Genomic DNA, 15,973 nt, shown 5'->3' with positions numbered 1-15,973 from the left:
AGCTGTTGCTTCTACACAACGGCGATTTTATTATCCTTAGTGTTTTATCTGAAAATATTGCTTAAAGCTTGATCATTTGCTTGGATACAGGCAGGTGTCTGTTGCACCCACAGGTGTCAGAAGGTGGCTCCAGAGCACACTTCTATTGAGGTACTCGCACGTGGCTTTTGTTAGTAGCTATCATTTATGAAACTAGTCTTGGGAAAATATGTGATTTCTAGTATAAATTTTTGTCTGAGGAAACGGTAGGGATTTTCCCCTAATATGTTTCTTTAAGCTATTTTGTTCCCCTCCTTTCTGATTCTTTATGTGCTGCATAGTTGTGTAGAGCAAAAGTAATGCATTTATCTGGAGCTACTTGAATGACACTGCAAAAACGCGAATATTTTAGTACCAAAAAGAATTGCGGGTTGGTGGGGAAAAGCCAACAATTTTCATCTGTTTTCTTTGCAGGAAATTGCTGTATACAAATCTAAAGCCTTTTGATAAGCAGACATGGTGAGAACAATAGTATTTTTAATATATTTTCATTCTTTCTGAGGTGATCATCTCTTGGAAAGGGAATATGCTTTAAGATGTTGCACTGCTTCTCAAAGGATTACACATTGTATTCGGATGTAATGAAAAAAATAGGTTTTCATTTCAGCCTTCTAACTAGATATTGTGAAAAAGAACATAGGTCAGTTTAATATATTTAAAGTTTCAGTTCTAAGATCCTGAATTTTGATCCTATTTTGACTAATATTTGGTAATCTAGTTTGGCCTCTTTAACCATAGGAGCATTATTCAAGTTGCAAGCCCATAGCTCTACTTCAGTGTATGTAACCTTCTACACTTGGCAAGCTTTTGAAGGTTTAGAAAATCAGAAAACAGACGTGTGTGTCTTTTATAGGTATAGGATATTGCATGCAACTGTCCTGTTTCTGGAACAGTATGCTAGTATCAAGATTGTGAGGGGTTTCATTATTTTTCTTATCCCCAGTATAGCTTCTCAATAGTTGTTTAGCCCTTTCCATGGGAGCACTGTGATATATTTGGCCTATAGAGATATATTTGCTTGGGTGGCTGAGTAGCTGCTGTTTGAAATGTTATGCCAGTTATTTATAAATTCTTAAGAAAAGTGTAATTTTCTAGATTTGCTTGTTTGTGAAGGCAGGTTATATACAGTGCTATTCAGAACTACACTTATCACTCAAAAGGCAAGTAACACACAGCAGTTGTTCCTCTTGTAAACCAGTGAGATATGTGCACCACACTGTCATCTGAGCTAGATATAACCTTGATTCTTCAGCTCTGCAATTAAGTGACTGAACAGGTCTAGCTCATAAACAGATAATATATCTCTGGAGTGTAACAATATGAAACAGCTTCTGCATTACCCTGAAAAACTTGATTTGTCATGAAACTAAACAAAACCAAGAGGTTTCTGGTGATTGCACTAGAAGAGGGGAAGGTTTGTGACAGTAGCCTTGCCTATGGCTGAATATTGAAACTGTGGTTATTTCCTTTGGGGAGAAGTTGTTTTATATTCTTGGTGGGACTGGGAAATAAAACTGAGTCTGTTAGTAATTTTTATTTTCTGCCTCCTGCTTAGGCTGTCACACTGCATACTGATGTAGGAGATATTAAAATTGAACTGTTCTGTGAGCGTACACCAAAGACAAGTGAAGTAAGTCAAATACAGGAGCAGGATTGCCTGTCTTGAGGCAGTGCAGTAGAAATAACAAAGACTATAGTGGAGATGATGTGGCCTTTGCAATTCATCTTTTCACATAATGGAATGCTAACTTGTTAAGCTGGTACAGTACTTTCATACTCATGGAACTTGTGCTCTCTGTCAAACTGTCTAAAAGCTTTGCTGCTTGTTTCTCACCAGATAAGGTTTAGCTAAGGGCCACTTCTCTCCAAGTGTAATTGTCTCCAGCACCTCCCGAAGTATCCTTTGTCCTTAAGAGGAAATATGGTACATGGCCTGGGATTCCCAAATTTCCCTGTGTTTGTTCACACTTGCACAGATTTGATCCTAATTTAAAAGACTGAGAATCACTCCCAGTTTATCAGAGGCCCCAGGTTTTCCTTTCTGCAATAAACAAGCCTAAATTGAAATAATTTACTTTTTAATTAACAGACCTGAGTTATAAAAGTTATTGATTGCAACATTACATTTACAAATTAAAAATGTTGAATGGAAGGGATACTTTTGAGCATATTTCAGGGGTTTTTTTTTGTTCCTCAAGTAAAAGAACCTTGTGCTGTAAGCTTTATTTAAGATCCTTGTATCTGTGACAGTGTCAAAGGAATATATTAACTGCAAGTACTCTGTGGAACTCACATGGCCACAATGCAAAACAGAGGCAGAAGGGTTAGTCTTGGTTTTGCCAATTACATTATTTTCATTAAGAAGATACTATTTCTCAACTGTTTGTTAATATAATTTGTTTCATTTCTTTAGAATTTCCTGGCTCTTTGTGCTAGTAACTACTACAATGGATGCATATTTCACCGGAATATAAAAGGCTTCATGGTTCAGACAGGGGATCCATTAGGTAAATTCTTTTGCCCAGGCCTCTCTCTAGAAAAATGCACATTAAAATATTAATAAATTATGACTATTCAAACCAAAAGGTAAATAATGTAAAAATAACTTAGAAGAATTATGGTATTGCTGATAGAGGATTTTATGAGATTAGTTTTCAGTAGTGAGCCTACAGAAGAGTAGATGTTATTGTAGTTCTAAATAATCATGCAGTATTAAAGCATTCTACAAACTTCATTTTTTCTAGTTCTTTCCACTAAATGTGATAGTCCTGCTGGCTTACCAGCTCTTTAACAGGTAGCATTTGTTACTGTGATTTGTGTTTTCTGCCTGAAAGGTTCTATGCTGCCTCTAAAGCATTTGGCTAAAATGACTCGGATAGTGTGAACTGCTTGGGAGAAAATCTGATTCAACTGTGCGACTGTTTGTACTCATACTGAATTTAATAGGATGGTATGTCAGTGTTTTGTTCTGCAACTTACTAAGTGTTCCTTATAAAGAGTTATGGCTCTGCTCAGTATCAAGACATGAGAATCCAATCCCTGCCTCAAATTACTTGCAGGCTATCTAGGGTCTCTGTTGTAAAATGTTTTAACTACATAATTTCTGGATTTTTCAGTCTGAAAATCCAGTAATCTCATGTGCTTCATTGTCAGGCACTGGAAAGGGAGGTAACAGCATCTGGGGCAAGAAGTTTGAAGATGAATTCAGTGAATACCTAAAGGTATTTATGTGCTCTTAATATGTAGTTATGTTCTCATATGAATTTTCTTTGCAGGTTGGAGAAGAACCAGCATTGTGTTGTACTGTATTAAATACCTTTTTTTGAAATTGTGAAGCAAAGCATAATCCTGCAATAAAGGGATAGAAATAATTACTATTAAAGCACCAACACACATTTTTGTACTTGGTAAGTTAGGTTTGAGAGTTTTCATCAGTGAGAACAGAAGTAGAAAGAATTTGTAATAAAGTGATTTTCATGCACTGAAGGTGAAGAGGTAAATTTTCATTTGAAGAGCAGTCTTGAGGAGCTAATTATGAACCGTGATGGAATATATTAACAATCAAAATTTGTTCTTAATAATGGTATTGAGGCAGAGTGCTAAGTCATCGAGCACATTATACAGGTTAAAGATCTGTTTTCACAGATGTGTGTTCATGTTGAGGTTTTTCCCCTCAGCACAGCGTCCGTGGGGTAGTTTCAATGGCAAACAACGGTCCAAATACCAATGGATCACAGTTCTTCATCACTTACGGCAAGCAACCACACCTAGACATGAAGTACACCGTGTTTGGAAAGTAAGTGATCCAACTGCATACCTCCTTATCATACTGTGTGAAAGGTCTGAATATTTCAGGTCACATGCAGAGCAAATTTAGAAGCTTCTGTATGTATGTTCCATATGTAACTATGTGCTCCTGCACTAGCACCAGAGTTTAGTTGCTCCAAAATGCTGCTCCCTTTTTTTAGTAGTATAGAATTCAGTTGAAATGTGGAAAACTGTTTTCTACCACTTGCTATTTTTTTATAGGCAAGTGTGATCGAAAGTAGGATTTTTGACATCTTTCTTAGATATGGGTAGAGGCTCTGACAGATGACTTTTACCAGATTTTCTGTGACAGTTTAAGACACCCCTGCCCTAGTTGCAGAATCAGCAGAACAAGCATATGTGGTCTCATCTGACCCACAATCCAGCATCGCAGATTCTGAGTTGATGAATCTAACTGAACTGTAAACAGCACAATGTGTTTTCTGCCAAGTCCATTATAAGAGAATAAACTGCCAAGATTTACCTGAGCTAGTTATTAAACAAAAAAGCAAGAGAACAATCTCTTTTGCCAGTTCTTCAGCCTGAACAGGAAATCTGAAAACCTAAACATATTTGTGCTGTTAGATTTACGCAGTTACTAATGATTCTGTGCAATCTTGTCTTGAGTCAGAAGGTTAGAAATTGTAATCTCACATTTGGAAATTGATTTTCCAGCCATAGGATTTCAGTAATTCACAGTGAGGTTTGACATGGCAGGTATCTTGCTGCTACATGAACCTATACAATGACTGGTCAGGCCTACCTGCCAGAAGTGCAGCCAGGGTCTTTATACAGCTGTGGTTGGTAGAAAATGTGATACTCTCGGGTCAGTGGTAATTACTTGTACTTTTTATGAGACTCTGTCATGGATGCTTACTGTTTCTTTCTAAAATAAATTATATGCCATATATAATTTTTGTCTGACTTGTATCATTTGCTTGCAAAGTCCTTGTACTGTAATACTTAACTGTAACATGATTTGAGATACCCCAGTTGTTGTATTTAAATCATTGTTAGAAGCAGGTTCATAGCACTTCCTCTTTTCTTCCAGAGTTATTGACGGCTTGGAGACTCTGGATGAGCTGGAGAAGCTGCCTGTGAATGAGAAAACCTACAGACCTCTTAATGATGTTCGCATTAAAGATATTACAATTCATGCCAATCCTTTTGCTCTGTAGCCACAGAGTGGATTACAAGGCTTAAAGTGTCATTGAAAAGGATTATTTGAGCTGGATCATACTTTTGCTCAGGATTTTGCTGCATACCTTTGCTGCGGGATTTTCAGGAGCTGTGACATTGGGAGTTGTCACAGAGGAGCCTTGTGCTTTAGAGGTCAGTTTTTCCACACTGTCTGCCAGGACTTTTGAATTTTTTTTTTTTATACTTGTAAAATAAGAAAATACTTTAAAAAAATATTTTGGGTTTGCAAATCTTTTTCTGCCTTATGTCTCCTAGGGATACTGCCTTGAAACAGTGTCCTTTGCCACAATTTCTTCTTACTGGTTTTCTGAAACCTTCTCATATAAATGCTGACCATCCTTACTTGACTAGTTTTTAGAAGACTGAGTAAGATTTGCAGTTATTTCCCCTAGATGAAAGCAATGTCACATATAGATGAAACCTTTCTGTCCAAAGAGGAGTGCTTGCTCTTGTACTGCTGTGTTGGAGTGGGAGCCTCTTCAGCCTTCCCAAAATTTGCATTGGAAACAATCGCTTCTGCCTTTGGCGCAATGCTTTTGGTATGTCTTTACATAGCTGTTGATGGAAACTGGGTAACCATGGATTTACTGTAAGGTGGTTTTCATCACTTTATGGCACAAATAATGGGTAAACAAAGAGGAGTGACAAGACGACTGTGGTCGTATTTCTAATCAAGAATCCTGATACACCCAAGATAAAAAAGATACTGTAGCCAAGATGATGTTGATGGAATAAGAGAGTGCTATTGTTTGGTCTTATTTGAGACCAAGTATTGGACTCAAATATGAAAGTCTGCAGGTAAGTATAGAGATATCTGAATATTGACTGGTGAAGAGGAAATACAAAATGCATGTGTACGTGTGCATATATATATATACATGAGTGTATATGTATATATACAAGCTAAACATACATTCAAGTCACTTAGTATAGTATGTATAAGATAAACTGACTTAAACAGGGGAAAAGTGATTTGTACACAAAAGAGCAACGCTCCACTTTCGGCATATTGTGTGGTGGATTAAAGTTCACATTAACTAAGCATGACCAACTCAGTTGGAAGCAAATGAAAGCTGTATTTACAAAGCAAAAACTGCACTCTACAATGGAATGCAATGAATATGTACTAAATATACAGTATTTACAATATTATACAGGTATTTACAATCAGAAAATAGCACGGAAACCCCCACTGCTCAAAATGACCAGGGGAGCTGCTCCACTGCACCTCCCAGACCCCCCTGTACCGAGAGAGAAGCTGAGAGAGAAGCAGTGTTAGTCTTATCTCCAGGTCAGCCAGAAGCGTTACCTTCCCAGCAGAACAGTCAGACCGGAGAAGAAAAGAAGGAATGTGAATGAAAGTAAAATGTGTAAGATGTTTATAGAACATTTGCTTTATACCATTCTCTCCAATGAAATTCGTTTAGAATAATCTTTTGTTTTCCTTTTTACACCCAATAGTGAATTATTTATATTCTACTTTTCTGCTCGAAACCTGCAGCTTAATTTTAAAGGCATAGCCTAAAACTGCCACATATAGGGATAAGCAAAATGTTCTACCCTTCCTTGTTGTCAATTTTTAAAAATGCATTTTTGTAGCAGTTTGTTTTCATAAAATGGGAAAAAAAATAGATTTTTCTCCACAGAAGTTCACTTTCTCACTCTAGTGTAGAGGTGAGAGATCCCCTGTGGACTTAGTCCTAACACTTAGCAAAGTGTATTTTTACAGATAACACCTTGTAATGCTTGGGAGGTCAAGGTACATTTGACTTACAGTCTGATTCAGTCTAGCATTTCCTATTTTGAGACTTTGCCTCCTAAAGAGGACTTACGTGCAAACGAAAGGCAAAGGTACACCAGGTAGAGGTTACTGAGGTGTTAATGAGCAGAGTTACACAGTACCCTCTCTCTGGGACAAAGTTTCTGTTTTAGGGAACTTGATGTGTGTACAGAGTGTTTCCAGACTGCTTTAGTCTAAGATGGCTCTTTTCTTACATAAATCATATTGCATGTGAGATGTTTGCTTATTGTGGGTTTTGGAGAGCTACATTTCAGGTGTAATGTTTGATTAGCTCTGCTGATGTTACTGAAAATTGTAACCAAGAAAACTCTCCAAAGCAAATGACAGTTTAGAAAGCCAGCGTTAGTTTACTACAAAATTGCACAAGTTTGCGTGCTAAGGCATATTGCCCCACAGCTGGCACACCAGTTGAATGTATTTGCTACACCTCATGTCAACACCTACTAGTTATCCATTAGCTAGTCTCTTGGTTCCTTTGCATTAAGGGTACAGCTTCTCTTAAATTCACTGAGTATGCTTATAGGCTGAGTGGTGTATTTTGGCCAGGGGTCTTCCAGCTAGGAGATGTCATTTTATAATGAGGCTAGTTTAGGCTAGGACACTATTTTCAAGCCAAAAGCTGACTTATGTAGTAGCACTTTTTACATGCTTGTCCAGGATGTTCCAAGGGTCAAGGACATCCCAACTAGAAGTCTCTTTCTTCATTTTTCAGTATGTTGTCTAGAAGTTTACCCCTGAACATGCATGCTTTGGTGATGCTGAGGTGACCTTTTAAAAATCAGTGACAGATGTGAAAGCTCCTTCTGAGAGAAGTGGTGTCTGAGGACCTGCAGTAAGGCATGGGGCAGCAGGAGGGGGGTGCCCATGACTTAAACTGCCCTTTGTGCAGTGGTAGTGAGCAGCAGAGGAAACAACAATTTGAGGTTTTTTAGTGTTGTGTTAGTTTTGGTTGGTTATTTTTCTCCATTCTTTGGGTATGGTAGTCTGATCGTACTTGAAGAGCTGTTTTTCATTTGTTTTACAGTGGGTATTTTACATTCTGTTCAGACTCAAAAAAAACCATGATTAGAAGTTAGTAAAAGACACTACAAGACATTAAAATGGTATTCAAGGATTCAGAAATACTGTAAACCATTGGCATTAAAAATATCTTCAGTTTGTTAGTAATACATGGTGCTTTAAACTTCTGATTTATAGCTGACTGGGTACGTGCTTTAAGAGCCTCTAATAATCTTTCTAGGGAAGTACAGAAATACAGGGGGAAAAAATTTAGCGATTTTGGTGAATCAAAAAAACCCCACCACTCATCAGGCAGTTATTCCTAAACAGGGGTTAGAATGTTTGTCTTTTTCTCCTCCCCGAATATCACGTTCCTTGTCTTGGCAGGAAAATGGTTGAAGCTTTTCTATAGCTGCGTTTTACTCGTGTAAAAATACTTTTAAACTGAATTCCTGATGAGGCATACGGGGCGCCGTAAAACGTTGTAACAGGGTGAAATGCACCTCTATCAGTACAGCTAGCGGAACTGGGCTTTGCTAACGGGCAGAGACGTGAAGGGACGGTATGGCTCTTGGGCGCTGTGGGACGGCGGTGTCTCGCGCAGCGCCCATCCCCCACTGAGGCCTGCCGCCGGCAGTACCTGGAGGAAGGTGGCCAGAATCTTTAAGTCTCTCGGAAGGGCAGACCGACTTAAACGGCCGACTCGGCGGAGCCCCCGACCCCTTCCTGCACGGCACAAACAGGGGCACGTCTCGCAGACTGAGGGGAGCGGAGTGTCGCGGAGCGGCCCTGACCCGGCCCCGCCTCCTGACGCCACGGCCGCCGCGCCGCCGCACTCCAGAAAGTTCTTGGCAGCGCCATTTTGTAGCGGAGTGCGAGTGGGCGACCGGCTGTTGCTGCGTGAAGCTCAGGCGTAGCGGGAGACAGCGGCAGTCCGCGGCGAGAACACCATCGTGCCACGGAGGTGGGTGCGATGGGAACGCGCTGTGTGCCCGGCGGCGGTGCAGAGCCGCCGCAGAGTTTTAGGCTCTTGGCCAGGCTGCCATCGCGGGAAAGCGGGGCGGAGGGAAGGCCGCCGCTGTGGTGCGGCAGTTGAAGGTCGCCTTGGGCCGCCGGGAGGGCGGACAATGGCTCGGCTCATTCCATACCCGCCGGGGCCGGCGGGTCGGATGGCGGGAGCGGCCGCGTGCCCCGCCTCCACGCGGCCGCCATCTTCTCTGCCAGCGCGTGGCTCCGTAAGGAGAGAAAATGGCTCCGGCCGCCTTAGCGGGGACGGCCGGACCCGCTTCCCGTGTCCCACCTCGGGGTGGAGAACGGAGCAGGGGTTTGCTCTCAGCGGAACGGGATCTTGCTGGGACGCGGCCCCACTGGCACTCGGAGCAGGGGCGGGCCCGACCCAGGGGCGTGGCGAGCCGCTCCGTCCGCGCCCCGTCAGGAAGGGAAGAGTTCGCGTCAGGTGCGGTGCCGTGAGGCCCAGGCCGCAGCTTCTGAGCCGGAACCTGCTTAGGGTTGGAAAGTGAAATAAAACGTGGGTAGTGAGATACTTGCCTTCTGCTCTTGGAGCTGAATAACTAGGAGGTGGCCCGAGTTTTATTGGCGCTTTGATTTAGCATTAGGAATTTTCTGGGAATCTGTAGAGACAAGCGTAGTGTAAGTGTCTGACAAGTGTCTTGAAGTGTGCAGGGGACGCTGAGCAGTGTTTGTATGGCATTTTTAAGTACGCGGAAGCCTGTCTCCTGGCGTATGCACTGCTGGGTCCCTGAGCAGCCTTGCTGAAAGAACATCTGTGGTATGTGGTCAGTATCAGAGCCACACTACTTACTTTAATTGTTTTTTTGTATAAGAAGTAGGTTATTGGTTATGTTCCTCTCGCTAAAAACCCGGTTAATTCGAAACAACGCTGCATTCAAAAAATAACCTGAAAGTGCAGGTTAAAAATGAAAATTGGATAGTTAACGAAAAATGCAATCTTCATTTTAATTAATTTGGTAATTAATGGCTTTGGAAATTCTTTCTTTGTCAGTGGGACATAACTCAAAGAGCAAAATACCTTTGTTACAGATGCGGCATCCCAGGCGAACTAATTATCTTGACTGGGATAAAAGAGAAAGTCTGGAGCACAGAAGGTATGACAGTGCTGATAAAAGAAAGAGATCATCAAGTGGTGCACAGGAGAACAAGCACTGCAAAAACGATCTTTATAAACTTCCTGACAGGTAAATAACTTGTGGACTTGTGATACCAACAAGCATATGTTTCAAGGTTTCTCATCAGGTCATCTGATACTGTGTCATTTTTGAGTTGAAGATATTTCGAGAGAGATGTCTTAACAGCTTCAAACAAAAAGCTGCCTTGATAGGTCTGCTAGAATTATTTTAATTAAGTTTATTTGGTCCTTTGTTTGTAGTAGCCGTTCAGAAACCAAATCTGTTAATGAAAGAACCCATCATGAGCGACGCTATGTTGAAGAATACCGAAATGAGTACAATCAAGGATGTGATACTGGGCATCACAGTAGCAAATCATCGGGTCATAGTGGGACGAGTAGTTACAAAAGGAAATACAAGACATACCACACTACCTGTCATCATCGTCATTCACAGGTGGTGTGACCAATTTAATTGAGGATTTTTTTATTTTAAGAAGATAAAATTCTCACCTGGGCAGTAGTGATTGAAGTATGGGGATCTGGGGACTTCTGTTAATAGTAGTTTATTCCTTTAGCTTATGTTGGTAGATTTATTTATTAGTTTTGCTAGGATTTTATTTCTTTCAGTGAAAATGTGCCGTTTGTAAGTATGGCTTGTGATACCACAGAACATAGTCTTGCTCTTTGCTCATTGGATATATTTGAGCAGATTAATGGCTAATAACCATCAATTGGAGTACTTGAAATACAGGCATCTCTTCTCATGCCTTCAAAATTATTATGACAAGTATTTATTTCAGCCCTATTTGAAAATCCAAGCACAAGCTTTTTTAAGCTTGCTTTTGACCAATATAGCAAGGAGATACTATAAGATTTTTACTTTTTAAAGAAAGTATTTAGTAAGATGTTTTAAGTGTCACTGGAAATACTTAGATATGTATGATATCGGCCTGCTAGCAGGGCAGTTTTTCTGAACTTTGTTGTATATTTAACTCATAAGCTGAAGATAGGATTTGTAATTCTATGATCTTCAGCCTAAAATAAGTGTATTTGCTGTTTATGAAACAAAAAAACCCTGTTGCCAAACATTCAGACCAGTGATGTAATCTTGGTTATTTAAGATGGGTTTTTTAGTTTGGCCACAAGACTGTTTTTTTAAATATATATGAGATAATTATGAAATCCTTTTGCTTTAAAAAGAATAACTCAGACACTGAAATTCTAAAGTAAAATTCAGTGAACCAGTCTTTGGAAAGGAAAACAATTGTATTGTAATTTTTTGTTGCCTTGCCACTTTGAGTATCTCATCTGAAAATCTGTTCCTTGCCATGTTTTTCTCCTGTAACATAAACTATGTGCCCTGTGAATTTCCGGGGACTGAATTTGAAATTGCTCCTGCCAACTGTTTGTGGCCTGGCGTGTATCTGAATGCCTGAATATCTCCATGCTGAATGAATTTCGTATTCTGCCCTGAATTCACTCGGGTTTATTGATGGGCTGGACGATCTTGGTGCCGTTCCAGAAGAGTCATCGAAGGAAAAGATCCAGGAGTGTAGAGGATGATGAGGAGGGTCACCTGGTCTGTCAGAGTGGAGACGTACTAAGTGCAAGATGTATAGAATATTTTTCCAAATCTATTAACTTTTCAGATAGAATAAGTTGTTTTAGCATAAGATGTGAGGGGGCTCTGGAAGTCTTTTCTTTCTGTCTTGACTGTTTTTGTTTGGGGGTGGGGATAGTTGTTGTTTTTTCTGTAGAACTTAAACATGTTTTGGTTTATTTTTTCTTATTTTTTTTTCTCCAAGTACAATAAATGAAGTTAATGAACCTGATAGAATGAGATCCCTGTAAATGTGCCTTGATGAGAGTTGTCCAGCAATATCTCTCAAGCTGTAGATACTTTGTTTAAAGCAGCACATTCTAGAATAGCTTGTCATAGTACTTAGTCTTTTATTTTTGTTTGCATCATTTTTTTAATAGCTGAATGATTTACAACATCTGTGACAGAGTTCCTTTCTTTATAGATGAGATTGTTGCTAATCTGGGTGAAGGTGCTTTTGGAAAAGTAGTGGAATGCATTGATCACAAAGCGTAAGTCTTAAATACACGGAATTTTTCTTACTGATGTCATCACAGTGTGGTTTGTGCTTTCCTATTGTATCAGGTTTAATCTTCACTCCCTCAAATGCCGCTCTCTGTATTTCTATAAGGCTGCCTCAGTTTGCAGATATAAATTCATGTTAGTACATCATGTTGAAAAGGAGGGTTTTACAGGACTGGTGGATGAGGCAATGGGTGTGTCTTCTGCAGGTACACTGCAGGTCAGGGGCTGATGAGGGAGCCTGGTGGGCCTAGACAATGAAGTGTCAGTATATTGTCCTCTATTCCTCCCCCGCGACCCTGCAGTCCTTGGGGCCTGTAGCATCCCAGACCTGTATAATGACCAAGGTCTCTGCGTTTACCTTGACATACCATCTGTGATGATTCAATGCCACTTGGGTTCTAGCAGCAAGTGTATTGTATACATCAAGAACCTGTTTTGTTGATGGCAGTTTTGCTGTGTGTGAAACAGTGTGAAACCAGATTGCCATACTGATCACTGTAGAAGACGTGCCACCTCAGGTAGTGACTTAATGACTGAAGTCAGCTTGTCAGTTTTGACTGTCACATGAGGCTGTGCAGTGTGGAGGTTTCTGCAGTATTAGCCCAGCATACATAAATGCAATGGGGCGGTAAACAGGGTTTTTTACCTTTAAGAATAATACCAATATATAAGGTGTTGAGGATGTTTTCCACATTTAAAGATTAAAAATTTTAGTTTTGTTTGCGTATAGATGAATCTTGGTTATATTGTAGGTACTTAAAAAAAACCAGCAAATGACATCTTTCCTGACAAGGCTGGCATTGTTAGAAGCAGCAATTGCTGAATATTGTTAGTTAAAACTGCCTGCTGTTCTAATCACTGCAAACCTGTCTGCAGGGAGGACAGGCACGTGGCAGTAAAAATAGTGAAAAATGTTGATCGTTACTCTGAGGCGGCTCATGCAGAAATACAAGTCCTGGAGCATTTAAATGCATCGGATCCCAGCAGCACATAGTAAGTGTGCAAAGGCTGTTCTTTTTAGCTTTGAGTGCTGTGGCATTGCTTTCTGTAATGTATGATGAATGTCTTGGCGTGGCACAACTTCCTGTTGCAAGTCATGTATTTTTCTGCTTTTGCAGTCGCTGTGTCAAGATGTTAGAATGGTTTGAGTACCATGGACATGTCTGCATCGTTTTTGAGCTACTGGGACTCAGCACCTATGACTTTATTAAAGAGAATGGCTTTCTGCCATTTAGGCTGAACCACATTAGACACATGGCTTATCAGATCTGCAAGTCTGTGAACTGTAAGTTAACATTTCTGTTTTGCTTTATTTGTTAGAAAGTTCTTCACAGTTTGCTAACTGTGTTTGCTGTCTTGCAGTTTTGCATTTGAATAAGTTGACACATACCGATCTGAAACCAGAAAACATTTTATTTGTGAAGTCTGACTATGTAGAAGAGTATAACCCCAAACTGGTAAGCTGATGCCCTCTTCCCCCACCCCTGGCCATTATCTGAGTTGAGTTGGTGACTTGTGTCCCACTGCCTCTCATTTCAGAAATGCGATGAACGCACACTGAAAAACGCAGACATCAAAATCGTCGACTTCGGGAGTGCAACGTATGACAATGAGTATCATAGCACTTTGGTGTCTACAAGACATTACAGAGCTCCTGAAGTTATTCTAGGTCAGTGGAAGTCTTAGGCTGATCTTTTGTGTAGCATTTCTTGTATGCTAGTGTGTGCTCCAGAAGTGTTGTGTATCTTGCTGGAGTGGTTAAACTGTTCAGAGTCTGGTGTAAACATGGACTTTCTGAATCTTCCCACAGCATTGGGATGGTCACAGCCATGTGATGTTTGGAGCATAGGATGCATTCTTATAGAATACTACCTTGGATTCACTATATTTCCGGTAGGTAATTATGGATTTCACAGTGTTGCAGCAAGGGTAGTGCTCCTTGCAAGGAGGTGGAGACTATGGGGAACGGTGTGAGAAATTAAGCTGCATTTCTCTGTAAGGCCAAGGTAGAGAGAAAATGCAGGCATAAAGGAACTTTCTCAGAACATTTCTAACAGTTATCACAAAACATTTTGGCAACAGCTTGATATGGGGAAGCGCTGTGTTCATGTTTGTAATTCACAAGCCACTCTAGTCACAGGTGTAGCATCATAACCATCAGCTGAACTGCTCAACTACCTGAATTAGCAATACCATCCAGATGACCTAAGATTTGAATTTTATGAACAAAGTAAAACTAAAACCAGGCAGGGTCAAGGGAGAAAGACTCCAGTAGATTGTAACTTATTTCAGGAAACAGATGACGTTCTCTTCTTCCCCTTCATCTGAAATTGAATCTTGTCGCAGGGTAGAGTTAAAAGTGAATTATGGTTTGCGTGGTTCTTGGTGACTTCCTGTAATAATGAAAGAAAATGTCTTACCTTGCTTTCCTTCCAGACCCATGACAGCAAAGAACACTTGGCAATGATGGAGCGGATACTGGGGCCTTTGCCAAATCACATGATAAAGAAAACCAGGTAATTGCGTTTTTCCATACCTGGACTGCTACACTTTACATGATACACTTTCAGGTTTGGTCTAATAGCCAGTTTTTAAGACAGCCTTTTGCTCTATTGAACAAGCTGGTCAGCCAGCTCTGTTCTAGTGTTGTGAATAAACATGCTGATTGTTGTAGTGAAGGGACAAAGCAGACTGACTAATAAACTGTGGTCTGTTGAAGGAAACACAGATACTTCTATCATGACCAGCTGGATTGGGATGAACACAGTTCTGCTGGTAGATATGTCTCAAGGCGCTGCAAGCCACTGAAGGTAAGATGGCAGGGAATTGCTCTTGGGCAGAGGAGCTTTAAGTGAAATTTTAAGATTTAAAAAAACAAAAAAATTAAAAATGTTGTTTTCATGAAGGAATTCATGACCTGCCATGATTCTGACCATGAGAACCTCTTTGACCTCATTGAAAAGATGTTGGAGTATGACCCAGCCAAGCGCATTACTCTTGAAGAAGCACTGAAACATCCTTTTTTCTTCCCCTTGAAAGAAGAAAAAAGGGCATCACCTGTAGCTGAGCAGGCTGGTACAGACATCAGTCCACCAAAGAAACATAAAAGATGCTAAGTATTTATTGTGTACAGTTTTGTAAATGCCTTATTTTGTATCACAATGTTTTGGATATTGATCTAGCTGCTGGCATTAAACTTTTAAGAAAAAGATACTGATGAACCTGCTTGTCTCCTCAGTGGAAATGTGGGGATGGGTGCACTTGATGCTTCCTGATGGAGTAAGAGGAGAGACAGCCCTTCGCAGGAAGTGGAAGGATGGCCTTTATTTGTTTTTCTTTTAAAAAAGTTACAAAGTAAGGAAGCTCACTGGAGTATTGAACAGACGGCATTGTGGTCACCATTTTTGATTTCAGAGGTGCACTCTGCTTACCAGTGTATGTTAATGTTCCTCATTAGCTTATAGCAGCATACACTTCACTCTTTTACCATTTTTTTTCTTGAATTAGGAGCTGTCCTGAGAATTTCCATTAAGAACCAGTTTCAGGGAGCAGATAAGCTGTTTGGTTTTAACATGTTAACTGCCAGCACAAAATAATCTCTCAGCTTCATGAGGAGGGTTAGTTTGGTCTGCTTTACCTTGCAGTAGTCATGTATTTACAGAGCTGCACAAGCAAGTTGCCCCCCTGCTAGCAGCATTGGGAAGCTGTTGGGTGGCTGTGTGTTTGTACTTCCATGAGAGAACAAGTGCAAGACATGCCAGAACTGATGTCAAGCTGTAAGGCAGCCTGACAGGCCGTTCAGAACACAGGCCATCACGGCAGGCTCAGAGATGCCACTCTGCCCCTCCCTCCTGGCTCCTATTTGCTGCCACCA

The 15,973-nt window shown here is 40.5% G+C and overlaps 2 protein-coding genes across 4 annotated transcripts; both read left to right on the top strand.

Moving 5' to 3' along the window:
* Positions 1-340: 340 nt before the first annotated feature.
* PPIL3 (peptidylprolyl isomerase like 3) lies at positions 341-5,028 on the top strand. 2 transcript variants are annotated; one of them, XM_009896487.2, is made up of 6 exons: positions 341-498; positions 1,595-1,669; positions 2,453-2,546; positions 3,193-3,260; positions 3,717-3,835; positions 4,898-5,028. In XM_009896487.2, the coding sequence occupies exons 1-6, from the start codon at positions 496-498 to the stop codon at positions 5,022-5,024; spliced, it is 486 nt and encodes a 161-aa protein (XP_009894789.1). In that variant the 5' UTR covers positions 341-495; the 3' UTR covers positions 5,025-5,028. The 2 variants fall into 2 exon arrangements, with proteins under 2 accessions (XP_009894789.1, XP_054028628.1); XM_054172653.1 differs by lacking the exon at positions 1,595-1,669 and having other exon boundaries at positions 343-498.
* A 75-nt stretch (positions 5,029-5,103) lies between these two features.
* On the top strand, positions 5,104-15,298 carry CLK1 (CDC like kinase 1). Of its 2 annotated transcripts, none has more exons than XM_054172630.1 (13): positions 5,104-5,178; positions 9,908-10,062; positions 10,254-10,449; positions 11,518-11,608; positions 12,020-12,086; positions 12,976-13,092; positions 13,218-13,384; positions 13,462-13,556; positions 13,639-13,768; positions 13,910-13,992; positions 14,536-14,615; positions 14,819-14,909; positions 15,006-15,298. In XM_054172630.1, exons 2-13 carry the CDS (start codon positions 9,908-9,910, stop codon positions 15,213-15,215), a joined length of 1,482 nt encoding a protein of 493 aa, XP_054028605.1. In that variant the 5' UTR covers positions 5,104-5,178; the 3' UTR covers positions 15,216-15,298. The 2 variants fall into 2 exon arrangements, with proteins under 2 accessions (XP_054028605.1, XP_054028611.1); XM_054172636.1 differs by lacking the exon at positions 5,104-5,178 and adding an exon at positions 8,756-8,810.
* Positions 15,299-15,973: the final 675 nt, after the last annotated feature.

Source organism: Dryobates pubescens, chromosome 2 (genome assembly GCF_014839835.1).
Source record: "Dryobates pubescens isolate bDryPub1 chromosome 2, bDryPub1.pri, whole genome shotgun sequence".
NCBI lineage: Eukaryota > Metazoa > Chordata > Aves > Piciformes > Picidae > Dryobates > Dryobates pubescens.
Note: the sequence above shows the minus strand (reverse complement) of the source record. Positions and strands in the feature narration are given on the sequence as shown.